This window comes from Brachycentrus maculatus, unplaced genomic scaffold, assembly GCF_059751285.1.
Source record: "Brachycentrus maculatus isolate JH-2025_06_01 unplaced genomic scaffold, ASM5975128v1 h1tg000370l, whole genome shotgun sequence".
NCBI lineage: Eukaryota > Metazoa > Arthropoda > Insecta > Trichoptera > Brachycentridae > Brachycentrus > Brachycentrus maculatus.
Genome location: NW_028281119.1, coordinates 3,360,904 through 3,385,000, shown reverse-complemented (window position 1 = coordinate 3,385,000; position 24,097 = coordinate 3,360,904). Strand labels below are relative to the sequence as shown.

At 30.2% G+C, this 24,097-nt stretch overlaps 2 protein-coding genes across 2 annotated transcripts in view; both read right to left on the bottom strand.

The window, feature by feature from the left end:
- Positions 1 to 6,536: 6,536 nt before the first annotated feature.
- Positions 6,537 to 24,097, bottom strand: part of LOC148303414 (beta-1,4-glucuronyltransferase 1) — a 117,003-nt gene continuing 99,442 nt past the window's right edge. The window contains exon 4 of the mRNA XM_088269978.1: positions 6,537 to 6,888. Coding sequence (XP_088126104.1) covers positions 6,661 to 6,888 — 228 coding nt within the window. The 3' untranslated portion in view covers positions 6,537 to 6,660. The remainder of the gene's footprint in view (positions 6,889 to 24,097) is intronic.
- Positions 8,382 to 14,876, bottom strand: LOC148303415 (trypsin-7-like). The gene is made up of 5 exons (XM_088269979.1): positions 14,751 to 14,876; positions 12,164 to 12,368; positions 11,470 to 11,725; positions 10,531 to 10,683; positions 8,382 to 8,760 (listed from the first exon to the last, which is right to left on the bottom strand). The coding sequence occupies exons 1-5, from the start codon at positions 14,809 to 14,811 to the stop codon at positions 8,614 to 8,616; spliced, it is 822 nt and encodes a 273-aa protein (XP_088126105.1). The 5' UTR covers positions 14,812 to 14,876; the 3' UTR covers positions 8,382 to 8,613.

The window sequence follows — 24,097 nt, the reverse complement described above, 5'->3', positions numbered from 1 at the left end:
TAAACAGAGGTGTATAAAGTTTTTTATGCAATAAGCACCTAATTTTATTTTATTGTTTTTATCTTTTAAAAAAACTATTTGAATAAGGGAAAAAACAACATTTCATAAAAACAGAGTAAATCCAAAAGACCAAATCGAAATGTGGACGCAATTAATTAAGAATAAACGGTGGTTTAACATCGTTCGCTGATAATATAAATTCTATACTTGGGTAATTCTGGGTGTTTTGTAGTATATTGCTCTATATTTAAATATTCGTGAACATTTTCAATTCCAGTATTTTTGACTTTACATCACACCGTTTCTTCGCAGGGGTATAAATATATATATATATATATATATATATATATATATATATATATATATATATATATATATATATATATATATATGTATATATATATATATATATATATATATATATATATATATATATATATATATATATATATATATATATATATATATATATATATGTATAAATATATTTATTCATATATAGGTTTTAAAAAGACTAAACATTTCTCACTTAAGGATTTAACAGTAATAATTTATTGAAGCTACCTTCCTTTGGGTAGAAGTGCTATAAAGGATCTCCTGTTTTAAATCTCTGTATACGTTTTTACTCAAGCTCGTATTTAAAACAGCCTGCCAAGTGCGATATTTCACGAGCTGAGCTTCGGACCAAAGTTTCTGGGTTGTGAAACTGAATCGGATGAGAGGTCCGTTGGTTACAAAGAAACCTTATTGTGCCAACTCAAAGTTACAAACTCGAAAATGTATACAACTCACTTCGTCGTAAATTTCGAAGGAAATTTAATTTTCCTGCATGTGCTACAATAAATACCAACACGGAATGGAAATGGCAAAACTCTTTTAATAACTTTGTACAAATTCCGATTCTTGATTATTCAATGTGAAAGTTACAAAAAGTTCAAAGCGATTTAATGTCAAAGATGAGTATATAACGTGAATTCTACGAATGCCAAACGCTGTTTCTAGCTACAAGCAAAATTTTTCAATAAAGGTACAACTTATTCGTATTCTCATTTGGGTATTTTTTTTTATTAAACGTTCACCAGAATTTCATTATATCTGTTTTCCCTTCGTGGGTAAATACACTTTAAAAAATTTAAGTAGTATTTACCTAAATTAAAGTGAGACCTAAACCGTCCGCCTCCGTAGTGTAATGGTCAGCACGCTCGGCTACCGTTCTGGAGGTCCGGGTTCGATTCCCAAGGGGGGTAAAATAAATATAAGTGATTTTTTCACTGTCATATTTATTCAATATTACACCGGACTGGTACCTGAAGCGGAGGGCTGATCACCTTTCCTTCATGTGTAAACGATCAAGATAACACTGCGTTTATATGACGCAGTGCCCTATGCACCATTGGGGTGCGGATAAGGGTTTTATTATTATATATTATTAAATTAAAGTAAAACTAAATTTTAAAATGTTTCAATTTAAATTATCAGATGGCGTCTTTTATCCGCCTACATAGTGTAGTAGTAAGTGCGTTAGGCTACCGTGATGGAATTCTCGGATTTGATTTCCAGGAGGGTCAAATGTTGGTATTAGTGTTTTTTTCCCTAATATTTATTAAATATTACCATAGACTAGCACTTGAGGCGCAGCGCTGATCACCTTTTATTAGTATACTTAACGATCCAGATAATATTGTTTTTATTAAAAACAGTGCTTTATGCATCATTTGGTGCGAAAAAAAATAAAAATATAAAAGATGTTCATTCATTTGATCTCAATTCAATTTATTACTTTTTATGTTATTTTTTGACATCTCATCAAAGATGAAGAAGAATATGGAAGTCTGGACATTAACGGGGCTGACGACCGTCGTATAAAATTTATATGTTTGGTTTTACAAAATGTTTCATATCAAAAATAGGATATTGTGTAAGAATTTCAATAATGCGAGTTTGTGCTTTGTCAAGGGGAAGGGGGGAGGCAATACAAAAAACAGTATCCACTTCAACGTAACCAAACAATACAAGTTTTAATTGCAGCAACCGCCACCAACATAAAAGGATATAAATTTTCTTAAAAGCTTTGCACTCGACAGATTAATGGCCTGAATCACCATCAAAACCTGTTATTTCTGAATAACGCTTTGTTTTGTAAAATACCCACTTGTAAATGTGTGATATGACCACGATAAAGTAACTGATTGTGTGAAATTTTATTCGTTCTGCGAAAATACATTTTCTTTTTCTTCTTTTAATCCGCACTAATGTGTAGGTACCTGTATTACCAACGTAATTAGAAATAAAAGTCCTGAAGTTAAAATTTATCTACTCTAAGTAGCTAAATCTTTACCTTAGTATGAAATTCCAGCCTTAGAGACCTTAGTTAGCTCTGGTCTCGTGTTAGTTTCGCGGACCTTTCGTTAGAGTTTATAATTCAAATCTTTTCTGCACCACAATTAGATATATATTTTAAAAAAATAGCCACTATGATTCACGAAAGTATGCCACTTAGGTTAACGAATGTGCGTGAAGTTGAAATTTTAATATTTATGTAAAGTTAAAATACGAATAATTTATTAATATTTTTTCTTTTTTAACTTTTTTTTGTAAGTGTGTGAAAAGTGCTATGGTAGTGACGTGTAATATTGTTTGCACGCTGGTGTAGTGATTGTCTTGTCGAAGAGACGGGTACGTCTTAAAACCGGTAGACAAAAATCTCTGTGAGTGGTTGTGTACTTACATTTCTAATATTTTGTTTTAAAAAAATGTTTTGACTTGTTCAAATGTATTGAAGTTTTACGGTCTTCAGACTTGTGTCCGTTTTCAGTCATTGGCATTTATCATGGATCTATAGTATTATACTGGTCCCTATTCAAAGTTACATGAAAAAGCCATAACGTTCTTCTTCTTTCTCCCGCCCTTCCTTCTTAAATCTCTCCCTTTCACTGATTTATAGATTGCAGTATTAGACCGAACATTAAACTATATTTTTATCCATATGTCAAAATAAGATATTTAAAAAAAATCTTTCATGTTTCTTGGTCGGGAATTGAACACAGGATTTGGTGTGGTGTATATCCGAAATAAAATAATGACTTTGAAAAAGTTTTAAATTTTAGTTTTACTCGGTAAATACCAATATTAGTTTTTTAATTAATTTTAAATCAAAAACTGATTTTTTGAGTTTACTAAGTTGTATTTTATTAACAAAAACACATAAAAATTAATGTTGTACATTTCTAAGGAAAACAAAAAAAATGTATAGATATAACCACAAAGTGGCTGCCGAATCAATTAATGAAATAGGAAAAATCAAAATTGCAAAAAAATGATAACAACAATTATGTTTTTTCTTGTTGTTGAATATCCTATTTCTCTCAAACCCGGTATCGACAAATGCCGCGTCCGCTGCTCTGCTAACTGCTAAGCTGTTACCTTACCTTTAAAACACTGACGTAAATGTGTAATGCTCTTAATTTTTTGAATTTGAAATTTGTAAAAACATTGAAATATTGAAATAAAACAATATTCTTTTGATAAAACTATTTATTTTTCACAGATATACAAAATATATAGGTGCTCCAATGACTATTTTAAATTGAAAATATTTGTAAGAGAGATATATATATATATATATATATATATATATATATATATATATATATATATATATATATATGTATATATATATATATATACATATATAAATACATATATATATATATATATATATATATATATATATATATATATATATATATATATATATATATATATATACATATATAAATACATATATATATATATATATACATATATATATATATATATATATATATATATATATATATATATATATATATATATATATATATATATATATATATATATATATATATATATATATAATTTTTTTTTTTATATATTTATAAATTAAAAACTTGTGGATGATGAGTTATGAAAACGAGTCGAAGTAGAAAGAGTTTATAAAATTGCATACAAATTATCAGTATTTTTAACGCCACAAAAGTTGACATAAACACTACTTACACATACGAATCGCTTTGTTCGACATGAAAAACTTCAATGTTTGTTTTTATATTTTCGATTCTTAGACCTTTATGGATATTCATACAATTCCAGCTAAAGTATGTGTTTGTCAGGTCTTCCTTGGTAGCGCAAGCAATACTATCCTTAGAATTAACAATAAATTTAAAAAATGTATCACCAACTCATAATTTAACACAACATATAAATTGCTAAACAAGTTTTACAACATTCAGACTTATTTACACAATTAAATTTATCACGTACTAGTCAACAATAATAATTACAATTTTAAATTAACTACTTAATTTTAATTTTGCTCATTTTAAATACTAGACATTAATAAATAAATAAATAAAAGAATGATGAAAAATAAATAATATTCATGGTTGTCACATGTTTTATTACAATATTTTGTGTGTCCAAAATTTTGTTTTCAAATCTGGGTTTGTCCACTTTGAAGTTATTTATAATGAAGTCAAAGATGAATAAGAATATGGAAGTCTGGGTATTCACAGGGCTTAGTGTAACATTCATTATTCTACCCGTGATTGACAACGACACTACTCAAATTTCCCAGGTTGTATTTTTCCTTTAATTGACACATACTAGCTCTCGGCTCTATCTAAGGTTGCGTTAAGTCTGATTCGTGTCCGAAATCTATGGTGGCCAAGCTCGATTAGTGAAATAAACCAAGGAATATAGAAATATCTCAAATATAAATAGAGATGATGACACATGTTGAAAAGAATACAGTAGGTACCCAATGAATGTTAAAGAGCAAAGATTTTATTGCTCGAGAGCTATCAGTGGGTTATATGAAAAGAAAGTTTAATTAACTTAACGCATATTAAGAAAGTGATTACAATGATTAAAGAAAACACTTCGTTTTTTACCACTTGAGTTTTATTATAGACTACATGTTTCAGAAGTTAAACTTCGATAACTCAAAATCTAAAATTGATTTATTACAAAAAAAAGTGTTTATGAAATTTCGTGTGGAGATTGCGATAAAAAATATATTGGCCAAACTGCGAGAAATTTAAAGATTAGAATTAAAGAACATCATAGCGGTCTTGTTAGTAATTATTTTTCGAAATTTGCAAATCATATAATAGATACTAATCACTCATTTCACTCTCATAAATTAAAATTATTACACCTTGTTCCATATAAAGGCCAAATTATGAATTATCTTGAAAATTTAGAAATCCAAAAAAACCTGAATTCTAATATTAATTTATTAAATAATATATTGTTTCAAAATTCTTCACCATTGCTTTCCATTTTTCCTTTGTTTTCAAACTCCGTCCCTTGACTAACCCCTTCCCCTTACTTTCCCCTCTCCTTATTTATAGAACAATTTTATATTTTATATTTTAGTTATTATACAGACCTGAATGATGGAAGTTTAACTTCTGAAACATGTAGTCTATAATAAAACTCAAATGGTAAAAAACGAAGTGTTTTCTTTAATCATTGTAATATGTCTTACCACAAAGTTTATGCCGAAACTATAAATAAAATAAAGAAAGTGATTATGTTTGTTTAAACCGGGAGTCTTAAAATATTTGAATTGGAGAGTTTATACCCAAAAAGACTTAAATATTAAGTAAATCATATTACACAGTTACATTTTAAAAATTAAACAGATATTGCTAAACCACTACGACAAGTTAATATTCCAATGTTTACGATTTAAGGTTGAACAAAATATGAACTATTAGCTTTTAAACAATTATTAGTGCACTGTTATTTCATCTACATAAATTTTCTATACCGCTACGTACATATTGGTAAAAATGATAATTCCAGATTTACAAAAAAAAACAACATTTTTAAATTGAAATATACCTGTTCAATGCCACTTTTGTCTTAAAATATATTGTGATTCGTGTTTCGATATATTCAGCATCATTATCTAATGCCGTATGTGAAGCTTAATCTAAATTTTAAAGCGCCCCAAGATGTTGAAGTACGAAGGAATTTTATCGTTGGTAACATGAACAATAGTGGAGAAGGCTTTACTCATTGCTATTATTATTATTACGAAGACATAAACGTTAAAAAAATAAGTTTAAAAAGGAACGTATGAGTAAATACAATAGTAAACAATATTTTATATGCTCCCACTTAAAATTAAAAATAGCTTCCACTCCCTCTTCGTCCTTCAACGTCCAAAGAAAGAAAATTAAAAAATTTGATTAAGCTTCACAAACGGTACTTAATAATGTTGCTGAATACATTGAAACACTTGTCAAATTTTAGCAAAAAGTGGTATTTACCAAGTACTATTAAAATTAAACAAGACAGACAATACCAAAAAAAGGCTGTCAAATTAATTTAATAAACAAAGGAGCAAGGGAATGTTATAACATTATTGACTTCATTGTCACTCACTTAGGATTTATATTGTATAAAACTTTTGACACATTGTTCGGGGATTTATCAACTCGGCACAAACATGACTCCCACCAAACTCCTTGGGAAAACTTAAATAGTACTATCCAAAACTTGTCGACAGTCAATCCGACCCAAATCAGATGTCATCTAATTCCGATCACAGGTCCACTTGAACAAGTTCCACCCGAAAACTTTGACCGAGCAATCGGCGAGGGCCTTTTTTCATCCTTTCTGGGGCTTCGGCCCCTTCTTCGGCTGGAGCATGCGCAGCGGGTCCTTGTGGTAGCGCGCGAACACCTCGCGCTTGAACACGTCAAAATGGCGGCGGTTCATGCTGTTCTGTCTCTCCCTCCACGCCGGGCGGGACTTCTTGTTCTGCAGGCCCCAGTGGCAGGTGAAGATCGGAGACAGCACGTGGAACTGGTAGCCGGCCACGAACATCTCGTAGACCTGCACATAAATAATAACCAAGTCAATAATCCGTCCGCCTCTGTAGTGTAATGGTCAGCACGTTCGGCTTCCGTTCTGGAGGTCCCGGGTTCGACTCCCAGGGGAGTCAAATAAATGTAAGTGATTTTTTCACTCTAATATTTATTTAATATTACCCCGGACTGGTACCTGAAGCGGAGGGCTGATCACCTTTCCTTCGTGTGTTAACGATCAAGAAAACACTGTGTTTATATAACGCAGTGCCCTATGCACCATTGGGGTGCGGATAAGGGTGTGAATTTTTTAATAATAATTTGCCGAATTATTTACCAAATCACATAAGGGTAGGCAAATCATCTCAACGGTGAAATTAAACACATTAATGTAATCACATAGATTTTTATTTATTCATTTATTTATCTTAACATAAATGGAGGAGAATAAAGTTTTTTTTGTAATTTAAGTTTTACTTGGTAAATATAACTATTCATAGTGGTAAAACATAAATTAAAAAAATGAATAGATATTACCACGAAGTGACTGCCTTATCAATAAATGGAAGATTGTTTAAGTCAGGAATAAAGAACTAGTAAAATTGAAGCCATGTTTTATCGTTTTTTACTCAGATTTTCCAATAATTAATAAATTTTTAAATATTAAAGTGTTCTTTGAACTATAATTAAAAAACAATGATTAATTGATATCCCAACATAAATGAAGAAGAATATGGAAGTCTGGGTATTTACAGGGCTTACGACTTGTCATAGGCTGGTAAGTGATATTTTTCTAAACGGGAACAATCCCCCCCCCCCCATCGATGAGAATTTTTGACAAAGGGGCGCTAGACTAAAAAAGTTTGGAAATCTGTGTTTTAACCCTCATACGGACATAATGGTGGATAAGGCTCATTGTTAAATTTATCCTCAATTATACAAGGAGACCAGTCCTGTGCTATCAGTCGGGGGTTATATTGATCAGAAAAAGAGTGAATATTCTCTGATTTTAATTATCCTTAAGAAAAATTACTCATATCTGCAGCATGCTAGCTAAACGCGCTAACCAATACACTATGGTAGAGGACTCAATTTATAAATAAGGCAAGTTTTCAAGTAAAAATAATAAATTTGGATAATTTTTATAGGGCCATTTTTATAAAATACTACCTCAAGGGCGCTTGAGTATATGAAAGTTTATCTGATTAATTTTTCTTCGTGTGCCTTCTGTGGCTTCTTTTCACAAACAAAAACCACACGAAAACTAATAATTTAGTTGATTGAAAATAACTCGTTCGTATAATTAAATTATGTTGTTAAATTTATGTATGTATCGTGTATGAATAAATAATGTAACCGGTTATTTGGTAATTATACCAGGAAATCGTAAATTGGTTGTAGACTGGTAAATTAAACCCTTTGTCCGGGTCATTAATATCGAACTCGGATATTGGTAAAAGAAAATACAAAATCTGTATTTAACTGTTTAAGGTTTTTCGAAAAGGTAGACATTAAAATACATTGTTTTTATTTGCATTTTTCATTCATTTATTTATATCATAAAAATTATGTACATGCATGTACTTACATCTAAGAATTACAAAAATATAAAAATAAAGAAACGATGTTATAAATGTTTTAAACTAGCATTATGCTTGTTAGAACCATAAGTAACATTTACAATTCACATAACTAGAGGCAATAGAAGTCCGGGTCCTTGAGAGGGTGTTGATATGTTGATTTAGATAATGCATTATATTCCAGTAACGCCTCTAACCCATTCAGTAACAGTGGCGACGTTGGAGAATACTGACGGGAAAATTGGATTTCCACAAGTTACTCCGAACGATGCTATTCCGACGGCCAAGTTATTATACACTGCGGGACCACCAATGTCTCCCTAAAAATAAACAATATTAAAAACATACCGTACTTAAAAATTCAGCTATTACTTTATCCATGGTTAAATACGAGTATTACCAGTTATACGAAGGTACAAACTATGTATGGAACTTTACAACTGACCAACACAATTAAGTTATAAGAGATAATACATGTTCATTCATGTTCAAACCGCACTCCAATGGTGCATAGGTCACTGCATCATATAAACGCAGTGTTATTGTATATTGATCGTTAGCATGTGAAGGAAAGGCGATCAGACCTTTGCTTCAGGTACCGGTCCAGGGTAATATTGTGTAAATATTAGAGTGAAAAAATAACTGATATTTATTTGACCCCCCCCCCCCCGGAAATCGAATCCGGAACCTTCAGAAAGGTAGCCGAACGTGCTGATCATTACACTACGGAGGCAGATTTATAATTAATGTACTACTAAACGTGAATATACATGTAAATTTGACGTGATTCAAAAGTAGTGTCGGATTGTGGTCCCGTGGTTAGTGTCGCGGACTCTTTCTCAGTCAGAGTCAGAAAGTAAGAGTTTCTCAGTTCGAACCTACTCTACCACAATTTGATACCTATTTCTTATAATGAGCCGTTTAGGCTCACAGAAATAGTATGAAATTGAAATATTTTTGTAAATAATAAAAACAAAAATATTTCTCTTTAAAAAGAAATAAAAAAAATGTACATAAAAACTAAAAGCATCCATCAGTTAAATCTGCAATAACTATTTGGCAACAAAAAACAAATAAAAAACGATTTTTTAGCGTGAATTACACTTTCTAAGATATCGTTTTCATAATAGCATGAGTTAAGTCAGTAGACAAAGTACAATAAAAATATTACGACATTTTATAGATTGCAGTTATCGGCGGGATTATATTTTTATCTTTTACGTGGAGTACAGTGTATTGTCAAGAAATTAATTCAAATTGTGTATGGCTTGTCAATGTTAATACGTCCAGATAAGATGTAGACTACTTAAATGAAAACACGTGTTATCAGCGGAAATGAGTTTATGTAAAAGTAATTTGAAAATGTCATTTTCATTGCATCACTTTCAGACATTTAATTATATTTTAAAATATTTTACACAAGAATATTCGATTTTTGTTAGTTAATACAAAATTTGACTTATGGTGGCCTTATAATCTTGGAACACATTTATTTTAATCAAGTTTTGTGTTAATAATTAATTTAATTTTCTAAATAATCTCAATTAATATTAAACTGTACAACTACTTAACTGTTATTTAAATTATTTATTTTGTAGGTATCTCAATTTGATAACTTTGTCATCAATGCAAAATGGATGTTCAATAATGGGCAGAATGGAAAACGTTTCGCAAGTGTTTAAAGTAATCGCTCAAGCCAGCCAAATACCGGTCGCAAGACCTGTGACAGACTTCTTCTTTGATATAAAGAAGAACAATATATGTTTCATATCAAGTTGAGATACCTATAATATTGATATTACATCCGTAGGGTGAATAATTCCGTGTCTGATGTCATTAAAAATAAATATTGTTAAATCATTGATAACAATTTTAATTTTTTCCACTTTTAAGACAAGTTTTATTAATATTTATAGCATTTATGACAAAGTTTAATTTATTGTGTTCAACAAAATGTGTAAAATCAGTTTTTGTTTGAATATTAATTAAAATAACAATATTGATAGACGTTTTTCGTTACATCACTGTGTGTGTGTCAATTCATATTATTCAATGATTTCACAGATGTCTATAATCAACAATAATATTACCTGACAAGCTCCTTTCTTGCCCAAAAACAGTTTTCCAGCACAAAACATCCTGTCAGTTATAGTTGCTGTTCCGGTGTAGAGGATACGACAAATCTTATTTGGGATAATCTTTATATTCACGGCAGCCAGGTCTTGAGACAAGGGGTTAGTTTCCTAAAACACAGCATTATCTTTTTTACTGATGCAAAAGTAAATAAAGTTTTGTCATAAAGTATCAAATTTGTCAGAATTATAAGTACTTTCAAAATTTATAAAATCTATGAAAAGGATCAAGATTTAAAAATACTAATTTGTTGAAAAAAATATGTATATGTGATTTAATGTTTTTTTTTTAAGATACAAATATTTTAAAAGATAGTATTTTGAGTATGTCCAAACCATTGTTCACAAATTCAGGGTCTGTCTCCACTTAGGGTTCATTGATATCATTATTATATTGATATCTCAACATAGATGAAAAAATAATATGGAAGTTTAAGTATTTACAGGGCATAAGAATTGGTTTAAGGAATCACATTGTATCAATGTAACATTCACCATTCTACCCATGATTGCTACGCTACTAAATTTTTTGGAACTCATATGATATAATTCATACGTCGCATAATGTGCGAGCTCAAGTAGTATCTATGGTTGATTTAAGTAACCTTATTATTTAGCTGAGACCCTCATTTCTCTCGAAATCGCACATGAAGCGATGTATGAATAATATCATGTTTATATGAGTTACAACATTTTGAGTTATGTAGTTGTCAATCGGTAGAATGATGAAAGATACACATGTATAGAGTGATCACTTAAATGAAAAGTGGTACATACTGTAAATGCTCAGACTTCTATATTTCTTTTTTATCTTTGTTTAGGTATCAATAAAATCTTAATAATTTTGATAAGGTATAGAATTTCAATAATTGTGGAAGTATAAATGTTAAATCTTACAGATGAGATGCCCCAACCGGCTACAATGATGTTTCCTAAACGGGGTAAGCCTTTACTTTGCACAGGAATGGCAATAGCTTTAATGGTTGCTCCAAACGGGAAGGAGCCATTAATCTGGACCAGACCGAAGTCGTAGTCATTGTTTTTGGAGGCGTTATACAAGGAATGCACCACGTATTGAGTCGCTGTAAACAGGGATCCTCCACTGTTGGCTGAAGCGCTTCCGGCGCGAACTGTTACAAGGGGCACGTCAGCGCTGGAAAGGTTAAGAAAATAATGCCGGTTACAAAATTAAACCAATTTTGTTTAATATTTTTCGAGTACTTAGAATTTTAAATACATTTTAATACAATAATACATTTTAAAACAATTATACATTTTAATACAATAATACAATTAAACATTGAAATACAATAATAAATACATTTTAATAAATAATTTAATGTTAGTGCTACTCCATTTAAAAGCGCAAGAATTATCATCTTCCCTTCAAGTTATAACCAATCAAGATAATACTACACGCGCATTAATATGTGATGTCGTCTTTTTGCACTATTATATGTAGATGAGAGTTAAAATTGAAAAAAAGGTGTTTTCAATATGTTTTAAAACACTGCATTCTTTCTTATCTAGTTTTTTTCATATAGTATAAGTCATATTTATAAAAAAATATTAACATTATATGTTGTTTTACCCGTCAATGCAGTGAGCAGCCGTCATCACCCAACTACTAGAAAGGATGAATCCTCCGCATAATGTAATATTAGCGACACTGATCGATACTTGGTAAGGAAATCTCTCTATAGTGGCAGAAACTCCGCCGGCAATTTTCTCACTTTCAAAATCAGCCTCAGTATAAGTCTGAGATCCTCTCTCTGAACCGTCTGCGTCTTCTTCTTCTAAAAAACAGTAAAATAAAAAAGATGTTACACTTAATAATAGTACACTTCGAAAAAACTTATCCATTTTTCTGAGATTCTTAATTTATAATAAAATCTAAATGATTCATATTTCGTGCAATTTATTTTTCAAAGAAAGAAAAAAAACTTATAATTTAAACTTATTTTGTTAGAATAAGTACAGTATCTACTCAATGAATTAGGGCCACCCATTATTTTTTTGAATACTCTGAAATCTTTTGGATTATTATATTTATTTTACATAAATACTTTAAGTTTTCTATTGACATCTAATATCATGTATATTACCTTCAATAATATGTAAAATATACCTGGATTATTTAAGCCTTTGCAAAAATTCAAACCCTTTTTCTGAGAAAGGTCCCTAATTAGCACAGGTAGACAGATAGTTGAAAGTTCAAAAAATAGTCCTATCTCATTTATTAGTGAAGTTTCTTGAGTTCTGGCTGTTGTTTTGTTCAGAGAGGTTATATAGTTATCGTGTCTTGTGAAAAAAACTTAATTTTTAATTTTAGTTCATATAGTATAATTTTTTTTTGTAAACACAAGTATTTTTTTTGAAAAGGACAAAATGGGAAAAAGTAGAGACATTTCTGAGAAAAAAAAGTCTAGTGTTATAGTGCTACTGAAATTAGGAATACTATCTAATAGAGAAATTTCAAAAAAAGAAAACGTTTCTCGTCAAACAGTGGACAGAATTTCAAAATCAATAAAAAATCAGTCACCCGCCACCAGCAATCGGCGAAAGAACTGTCGTAGGATTAGAAAAACAACACCGAGGACTGATCGAAAAATCGTTCAAAGTGCCTTAGAAAACCGTAGTGCATCAGCAAAACATTAAAAACAAAATTGGAAGAAGAGGGTATAAATATATCGGTATCAACACTGAGGCGACGTCTTTACGAAGTAAATCTGAAATGCAGGCGCCCTGTAAAAGTACCAAAATTGACACCACGAATGAAAGCGGATCGATTAAAATGGGCCAGGCTACATCGAAATTACTCGGTAGATGATTGGAAAAAGGTATTTATTTAAATTTAATTTTCAACATATCATTTTAGTAAATAAACTTATATATTTGAATTAAACTTAAATTTTCATTATTTTTCAGGTCATCTTTAATGATGAGTGCCGGTTAGAAGCCGTGACAGAGAGCCGTCGATTCGTCAGGAGAACACCAATGGAACGTTACAATGAGGCCTGTGTGGTAAAAGTTATCAAACACCCCCCTGCAACAATGATATGGTCATGTATTATTAACAATTTACCTGGGCCGTTGTTTTTCGTGGAAGGAACAATGAACCAAAATTCCTATAAGCAGGTCCTCGAACGAATTTTATTGCCCTTCTACCATACACTCGACCCAACAGAAGGTCCATACACCTTCATGCAGGATGGGGCACCTTGCCACCGGGCTAAATCAATAATAAAATCTTTGTCTAACAAAAATCTGCCTTTGCTCCCCTGGCCTGGAAATTCTCCGGACCTTAATCCTATAGAAAACGTATGGAGCATGTTAAAAATAAGGTATACTCATTTCCAAATCCGACAGTAGACTGTGTAAAAAAAAATATTCAAAAAATTTGGTCAGAAGACGAAGAAATAAAAAACATGATAAAACAGTGCATTTTAAGTATGCCAAAAAGAATTGAGGCAGTTATTTCTGCCAAAGGTGGAAATACTAAATACTAACTATATTTATATGAAAATATATGCATAATTTAAGCGTAATAAAGTGTTCATGTGTAAATAAAATTCAATGTTGTTTTATTCAAGGTTTTCTCTGAGTTATTCCTGTTTGAATTGAGAAATTGCGCGAAATTCTGCGTGGCCCTAATTCATTGAGTAGATACTGTATAACTCAAGTGGTATAAAAATAACATTTACGACAAAAAAACTTTAATGTCAAAGATTATCTTACGTTTTTATGTAAACAGATACGTAAATGGTAATGTATGTGTGTTTTGGGAAAGCGAAGAAAAAAGACTTATTAGCTTAGTAAACATTTTAATATTTTTGTTTAATTTTGTTATTTTATTATTACAGTTTGCTTATTTTTAATTATTTTTTTTTATTTCATAGTTAAATATACCACTCACACTATGTTACCGTTTGCCGTGTATCACAGAACATTTCAAAGGAACAAAAAAATTAATACTAATTAGTTAGCACCTAATTTTATATAATGCTTCTTTGGGGATATATTTGAACACGACACTATCATTTTAAAATAAAATTAGCACTTTTTATGTGAGAAATAACAATTGCCAAATTATGAAGAAAAAAATAATGAAAATCGGTTCGAAATAAAAAAGCTGTACAGACTTTTTAAGAAATTATTGAATAAATAATGAAACTTACCATTAGCCAATGCGTAGGACAGAGTAATCACTAGAAGAACCAAGTACTTGAATGAAGCCATGTTGGTTTGTGTATACAAAAACTACACAAAATCCTTCCTTTATATACAATTTAAATTATTTTTAAAACACGCAATTTTATTAAATTTTAAAAATTATCATCGTTGAAACACGTTTAACCGGAAATGAAATGTCGTTATTATATACATTTTTTTAAATATATTTTGATATCATTTTATTGCATCCGTCGAGCGTGACAGTGACATTGCTGCTCATTGAAGGAAAAAATGTATTCAACTCGAATTTCATCGCGTTGATTTTAAACTTTGAAAATAAAACTGTCATTCAGTTTCATTTCAACCACACATTAGGAGTAAATAACAAATTGAAATATGCTAAGATGGATCAAATAGATTCACGATCAAATAGATTTAAGGACATAAACAAAAAAAACATGTTATTATTTTTTGACATCTCATCAAAGATGAATAACTTCTTCCATATGCTTCTTCATCTTTGATGAGATGTCAAAAAATAATATGAAAATAACTCCTGTAATTGGAGATAATCCAGATTTTAGTGAACAAGTATTTGGACACACTCAAAATTTTGTAAAAAAATAGGAAACACAATTATTCAATTTGTTACATTTTTTTACAAGGAAATGAATTGATTTCCCTTTAATATTATTTTATTTAAATTTCGACGAGGTACTTGAACCCCATCAACTTATATGAGTACAATTATGGCACCCTGGTGCCTAGCCATTACTTGTTATCTCCTTTTCTAAATAATTGTATTTCTATATTTACTTTTCTATATAACATATACTTATATCCATCATTCCAATGTCATTTATTTACATCATCTGTACCCTAATATATTTCACACCTAGATCCAAAAATACGGAGCTCAAGACTCATCACCTAGTCTTCATACGATAAGATTCAAAAAGGTGCCCTATGCACAAATGGGTAGAAACAAAAGTCAGGGTATTTAAGAGAGTCTGTGATATCAAATTACAAATCTAACATATGTATTTGGGAAGACTATTGTAGAAAAGGGTTATAAAAACGAAACGGAAAGTTAATCATTTTGCCTATGAAATAGGCGTAAATAGGAAAAATTACAACGTTGGTTCATGTATTATATCTTTTTTACGAAATCAAAAGAGTAGTGTGGTTGTCAATAATGGGTAAAATTGGTGAATGTTACACGTGTGTAAAGTGATCACTTAAACCAGCCGATGACGGTCGTCAGCCCCGTAAATGCCCAGACTTCCATATTCTTCTTCATCTTTGATGAGATGTCAAAAAAATAATATAAATCAAAAGAGATTATACAATTTAACAAGTATCGTGTCCATCAGATTTCTTTTCATCTCAAAGCTATTTAATCAAAGTTTTTTTTCAAATGTACATTGAATATACTAGTAATTAACATAAATAAACCTTTCATTGAAATACTTTTTCTCTTATTATTTCAAATTATATTGGATAATATTTTATCAAAGCCAGATCTTTCGGAATTCTAAGACTACATCTGTGATCTTCACTTTATAAATATCATAAATTAAATAAAAAGAGAGCGAAAGAAAAAGGCATATCTTTTAATTTCAAAGATAACGATGGCAAATGTTATGAATGTAATTTATTTACCATACAAATATCGCATTATTTAGAAAAATAAAACAAAAAAAGTTCAAATCGCAACAGAAAATGTATTTACCTTGACTGTCAAAGAAATTCTTGATTAAATCTGTAAATCACATTGAAAGAAGAAAAAACCTTTCTTTGAGATGTCAACCTCAATACTTTTTTTAAATAACATTTTTTTGGTTCTCGGATACCGAATATAGCTGTTTAAACAAGCCGGATCTCAATATATTTAATACGAAAATTCTTTTTTTTTATACAAACGTACATTAAAACTTTTATTGCTTTAAGCGTGTTTACTAGATAAAAACAAAATGATCAAATAACCCGCCTAGTGCATTATAAGTAATAATAATAATAAAACCCTTATCCGCACCCCAATGGCGCATAGGGCACTGCGTCATATAAACGCAGTGTTATCTTGATCGTTTACACATGAAGGAAAGGTGATCAGCCCTCCGCTTCAGGTACCAGTCCAGGATAATATTGAATAAATATGAGAGTAAAAAAAACACCTATATTTATTTTACCCCCCTTGGGAATCGAACCCAGGACCTCCAGAACGGTAGCCGAGCGTGCTGACCATTACACTACGGAGGCGGAATTATAAGTATTTATACACATTAAATAGTTTGATTGTATTAAGAAATTATAATTTTTTTAAATAAATAAAAGATTTATGTTTTGTGTATCGGGGCTATATCAAAATTTTAACTACAAACCACTATTTCTTGAGACTTGTCTTCGGTAAGATAGAAATAATGGGGTAAAAGTAAATATGAAAAATACTTTATACACACCCAAACTTATTTAGATTTAATATTTTTTGCAATTTCTCAATTTGCAACTATCATAATCGAACCCGTGATGCCAGTTTCCCAGTCAAACGTCTACGCTACGGCCCCAGCTATTTATTTACATAATTTGACCTTGTAACAAAAAGTCCAGACAAAAAGAGATAAGGCGATTCTCACTCACTGTATGCTCCTTAATCCATTTTTTTTTGTAAATTACCGTCCCTTCATATCCATTGTGCATAAAATTGATGTAAAAGCAGCCCATTTCATTACGTTTAGCGAAATTTCTAATTTCTAATTATTTATGAACTCTTCAATTCTTGCATATTTTCTGTGCTTTTGTTCATTAAAAAAATGACATTAAGACGTTTCAGTATTTGTGATTAGCCAACAGTTTCTTTTACATACTTCTGAAAACAACAAATACGTGTGATACCTATGCGGAAGTTAAATATTAGATCACAGACAAGTAACATAACGGATGGCGTTTCTATAAAAAAAAATATTTTGTTAAAAAAAAAATAATGTTTATTTGTCCGCCTCCGTAGTGTAATGGTCAGCACGCTCGGCTACCGTTCTGGAGGTCCCGGGTTCGATTCCCAAGGGGGGCAAAATAAGTACAAATGACTTTTTCACTGTAATATTTATTCAATATTACCCTGGACTGGTACCTGAAGCGGAGGGCTGATCACCTTTCCTTCATGTGTAAACGATCAAGATAACACTGTATTTATATGACGCAGTGCCCTATGCACCATTGGGGTGCGGATAAGGGTTTTATTATTATTATTAATATATACTTAATAAAACCCTGGACTGGTACCTGAAGCGGAGGACTGATCACTTTTCCTTAATTTGTTAACGATCAAGATTACACTGCGTATATATAATGCATTGCCCTTTGCACCATTGGGGTGCGGATAAGCGTCCGAAGAAAATATAATCGTGTACAACATTAGAAGATCCAAATTTTGAGAGGGCTTAAAATAATTTGATTTTCGGAATGATGTAGCTACAACTCATATGTACTATACGTAGATTTTCATAATCTTTAATAAACTTAGTCCTCCGCTCTTTGCACTTTAATATTAATTGCTCTATTCAAAGTTAAGTGTAATTGCTCCCCATGTACTTGAATGTAGTTATTATTCTCCCTGTACTAGGAGATTCATCCCATTACGGGCTCAGACATACATTTCCATGATAATTAGTTTTCTGCTTATGTTTTTAGCTAGAAGTATATCATAACTTACAACAAATAAAATGCCAGAAGGCACAATCATTTTAATTACGCATTCATGTGTAAATTATTTTCATCTGTGAGCACTAAAGTCATTTTAAATTTACCTTAATCGTATATGTTTCAAATATAATAACACTTCTGAGTCATAACATGTGAGTTTTAAACTCTTTTTTAAATTAATTTTAAGGCTGGATAATACTTTTAACCCAAATTACAAGTAACGTTTTATTTTTTCTCTTAAAACACTATTTTTGCATGGAAAAATAAGTTTATAAAAACATAAGCAAATAATATAATGTTAAATTTATTAGATGTTATTTTCTTTACACATATAATGTTCACTATTACTACGATCTTATTAAATGAATTAAAATTATTTTGTCCATAGAATTGTTTAATCATATATTAAATATTGACCATGAAGTGCCTACTTGGTAATAAAATGTATTATCATAAATACCTACGTGTTTCGATGTTCTCAACATCATTATCGAACACTGTTTGCAAAATATTGCTTAGATTTGAGAATTGTAACATTGAAGGAAGTTTTGCATATGGTAGTTGATAATGATGTTTAGTGCATCGAAACACGTGTCACAATTAACTCTCAGTAAAAAAAATAGAGGTTTTTAACATGTTTTTAAAAAATTGTTTAATGGAGTTATTTTAACAAATAATTTGCTATTTTAACAAAATTCGATGTTCTCAACATCATTATCGAACACTGTTTGCAAAATATCATTTAGATTTGAGAATTGTAACGTTGAAAGAAGTTTTGCATGTGGTAGTTGATAATGATGTTAAGTGCATCGAAACACGTGTCACAATTAACTCTCAGTAAAAAAATTAGAGGTTTATAACACGTTTTTTTTAAAAATGCTTAATGGAGTTATTTTAACAAATAAACAGCTGAATCGATTTGTGAAATTAATTTTTGTATTTTAGCTATGTTCAATGCAAAAGTAGTTACAGGATGAGGCTTAACAAGTTTAACCTATTGAATATGTCCTTGTTTATTTTGTGTTTCAAAAAAAAAAAAAAATCGAATGATAAATTTTAATTATTATTTATATCATTGTTTGCAATCATTGTTTAATGATTCAATCTTTTAAACCGATGACAGATTAATTAAGATTAATAATTAACGTATTTTTCGCTGTTCGAACAAAGACTTTCTTCATTTTTTCTGATTCTTCTGACTACATCTTTGGTTGAAACGTTATATTATCTGAGCGTTTTGTAGTTTAATTTGATTGACATTATGATTTTATTTTCATATGAATCTACCATGATGTAATTTTTACATATTATATAAAGTAAAAAAATATCAAAAATTTGAGCATGTTTGATTTGTTGGAGTCGTCATGAATTTGAAGCACATCATTTATTCATATTACCAAGCAAAACTTGATTCACCTCCGGTGTATAAATAAAATATAGAGAGATTGTAGGCACCAACAATAAAACGTAGGATATGTAGAATTTGTTTCTTACACTGAGTTAAAATAAAAATCATTCAAGGATAAATACTTAAATTTTACAATTTTATCCGTTCATGAATCATAATTGAGATGTGTGTTGAAAGAGATTTAATACTGCGAAAAATGTCACAAACATTCAAACGTGCGTTACATTAAATTTATTCTTAAGGACTCTTTCCCATAAAACTCGCCTGACACATTTAACTGAAAGGCGTTTTGTTAAGCGTATGTCAGATTTACTTTCAACAAACTATTCGAAAAGTTTACAAAGCCCATTAATTTTATATATTATTTTATGTTCTGCTACAAACCTGGAGGAGCTTTACTTCAAAACTTTCCTCGTATTTTATTCAGTCCATCAACAACAATAAAGGTAATCAAAAGTACAGATGAATAATTGATTACATTTCAGTATAAATTTCTGAACTTGAGAGGAGGGTTCCGAATGTGATTTTGACATCACAGCAAAAACTTGGAAGCGGGTTTAGGGTAGATACAGGGGGTGGTTGTAATTTAGGAGTACTTGGTGCGGAAAAAATACCTCTTAAGTAACTTCGCTTAAATCGGTAAACAAAAAAAAATAACACGAATAAAATTAAATAACTATTTGAGAAGTTTTTGTGAAGGAAACGTATTTTTTATAATGTTTACAAAGCGATAAAAACAACATATAAACACAACACGGGCAACATCTATAAGAACACTCTCATTTTCATTCAACGTTCACATTGTGTAATACTACTTAATAACACTACTTCGTCACTACGAGTTCAAGAATAATCATTCCACACTAGATTGTCCACAGGAAACAACACAAATAACCATACAACATTTTGAGTGTGTCCAAATAAGAGCTTCTACTTAATAAAGAGCTTCTTTACATCTCACCAATAGATGTCTCTAGTGAAGTTCTAGTGATTCAAGAACAAGGTTTCTAAATTGGTTCATATATATAGAACTTCCAAGAATTTGAGTAGTGTGGTTGTCAATAATGGTTGGAATTGGTGAATGTTACACCTGTGTAAAGCGATCACTTAAACCAGCCTATGACGGTCGTCAGCCCCGTAAATGCCCAGACTTCCATATTCTTTTTCATCTTTGATGAGATGTTAAAAAAATAATATGAAAATAACTCCTGTAATTGGAGATAATCCAGATTTTGTAAACAAGTATTTGGACACACTCAAAATGTTGTAAATTTTATTGTTTTCAGATGCAAATGTATATATTTTTGTATAATATCTTTCAATTACGCTCACGAAATTCACAATGTTAAACCACAATGTAAGTGGCCATTTGTAAGGCAGCTTGTTCACTGATATGCTTGCCAAAAATGCAATTATGTTAAAAGTTGCGGGCTATTTATAATCTCGCCTTAAATAAGAAAGCATCACTAAATGTCATATTGATCCTCATAATAAATATGAATGACTTTTAAATTCTGTATTCTTCAGTGACTTTTATCCAAAAGAACTCCTAACTGTACTTCTCGCGGTCCATTACGTATGCACACATTCCTCTATCTCAGCTCGGTATCACATGATGAGATGTCAAAAAATAATACAAATAACCATGTTATCTGAAATCAACGATATTGAACAATCAAGTGCATATTATAAACTTTGTGGAATGGTGATAAAACACAGTCCTTATCATTCATCGTTCACTTGGTATAATACCACTTAAAAAAATAGTATTACAGTGAACTATGAATGATAAGGAGACTGTTAAATTACCATTCCACAAAGCTAACAATACTTTTGATATACAAAATAGTGTTCAATATCGTTAATATATTATTAGATTAAAACCAATATTTTTAGCTTTTCCACTTTATTTTTATTTAACCAGCGACCGGGTTTCGTCGTTACCGACATCATCAGACTGGTCACCAGTCTGATGATGTCGGTAACGACGAAACCCGTTCACTGGTCAAATAAAAATAAAGTGGAAAAGCTAAAAATATTGGTTTTAATCTAATAATATATTAAAAATGCAATTCCATCACGAAGTGTCAGTGGATAATATAAATCTATTCAATATCGTTGATTAGGAAAATGACGGTCGATTTAAAAAATCCAAAGGCCTTGGAAATAACCGTAAGTTTACCTTATCTACAATACGTTCTACAGTTAACGTGTATGTAATACTACCTCTGGTATTTCAATATTATCATTTAAATTTTGTGTTAGGAGATATTATATTTTAAAATATATAAATATATCTATAATAAAAATTTAATAACACTTTGCCATATAAATTAATTATACGAATGGCGACTCAGTGCCTCTGGTAACAGAAACCTTTTCGGTCGCATTCTCCTCCCCTGTGTAAAATAATACCCATAATCTACCTCCCCTGAAGGTAAAGCTTACTTTAAATTGTGATGGTAATCTACATTATCTGTATGGTCCATTGTTCAATTTAACTTATATAGTGGGTAACTTGCTTTATCATTTCGGGTCAAAATAAATAAGTCTCTTCCGTAAATATCACAGAGATAATTTTAATAATAAAATTATCCATTTCACATTTCGGTCCAATAACTTCGAGCAAAAACTGCTAGATTATAATTATTTTTCAAAATACTTTCCTAATAGGTTATGTTCGTTTTAAAAATATTTTTCATAAGCATGTGATATTTTTATAAAAACAAATTACAATAATATTAATCCACGAAATAAATAAATAAAAATAAAAATGACATCTCAGCATAGATGAAGAAGAATATGAAAGTCTGGGAATATGAACAGAGCTTATGACTATCATAGGCTGGTTAAGTGATCACTGTACACACGTGTAATATTCACCATTCTACCCATGATTGATAACCACACTACCCAAATTTACGGAACTCCTAGATATATGATCAATCTCCTGATACAGTAATATCACAGAGTTCACAAAAGCCATCCTTGTTGGATTAAGAAAACTTACTCAAACACACTCAAAATGTTGTAAATAAAATTAATTAATTTTTATTTATCTTGAGAATTATATTTTGTTTTTAAAAAAAAACAAAAATCAATGCAATAATACATTTATATATTTTTATATGGGATTAAAAATGTACAGTATATCTTTCACAAATAAAGTGTTTGTTTTTAAAGAAATACATTTGAAAATACTTTTTTTCAGTAATATTCCGCTTATTATGCCTAAATTTAGTATAACAAAACATGTGAAAGTAATAGTTATTTAATAGTGAAACGATAAAAACATCCACCTCATAAAAAGTAATCGTTGACGGTATTTATTTAAGAGCGTTTGTGTTCAGCAGATAACTGTACGTTATTTTTTTTTATCTTCATGAACCCCAGTATGGTTACTAAGAGACAGATGTAACGATGCGTGAATGGGGTGGCAAATGAAATATCCGATAGGAAAAAGCGACATAAACAATGGACTTTCCGGAATTCATATTCTAAAGGGAAGCTTATGCGAACAAAACAGCATTGCTTTTCAGAATAGAGCTTTGTTCGTACTGGAAATAATATATGAATATCTCACAAACGCTGGAATCTGCAGTCACGCGAAACAAAAGTTTTGTTATGGATTGAGAGGAAATAATTGCGTTTAAAATACTAGTAAATACCTTTTATATATTTTTGAAAAATGCATTTTTTTTAAAGTTTATTTTTAAAATAAAATTTTAACTACCTATAATATTATGTATAACATCTTACATTCATGTTATTATTTTAAAAATTGAAAACATATTTTTTACAAAAAAAAATGTATGAAAATATGAATATAAGAGTAAAACCAGTTATATTTCATGAACCAATGTAAAAAAGGGGGAAAACGCAGTCAGCTTATCAATTTTACTTCATTTCATAATGAATACAAGCGATGGGAGCTATCGGATTCCGAATCGTATATTACTTCAAATTTTTCATATAAATTGAATTAATCGAGTAGGTACGCAACAACCAGATATATAAATACATAAATTGGCTCTTAAATATATGTTAATAAGAAAAAATATGAAAAAATAAACACGTAAAATAACACAAGCAAAGAAAAGTGTGTAGATGAAAAGTACTCAAAAAAGAATCCGGTTTATTACGATGAATGACGTTGCTTTCAAGAAAGATATCCTCACTTAAATCTTACAGTTTTTCAAAATAACTGATTATTGATAATGAAAGGTGGATAAAAAATAAATGCGT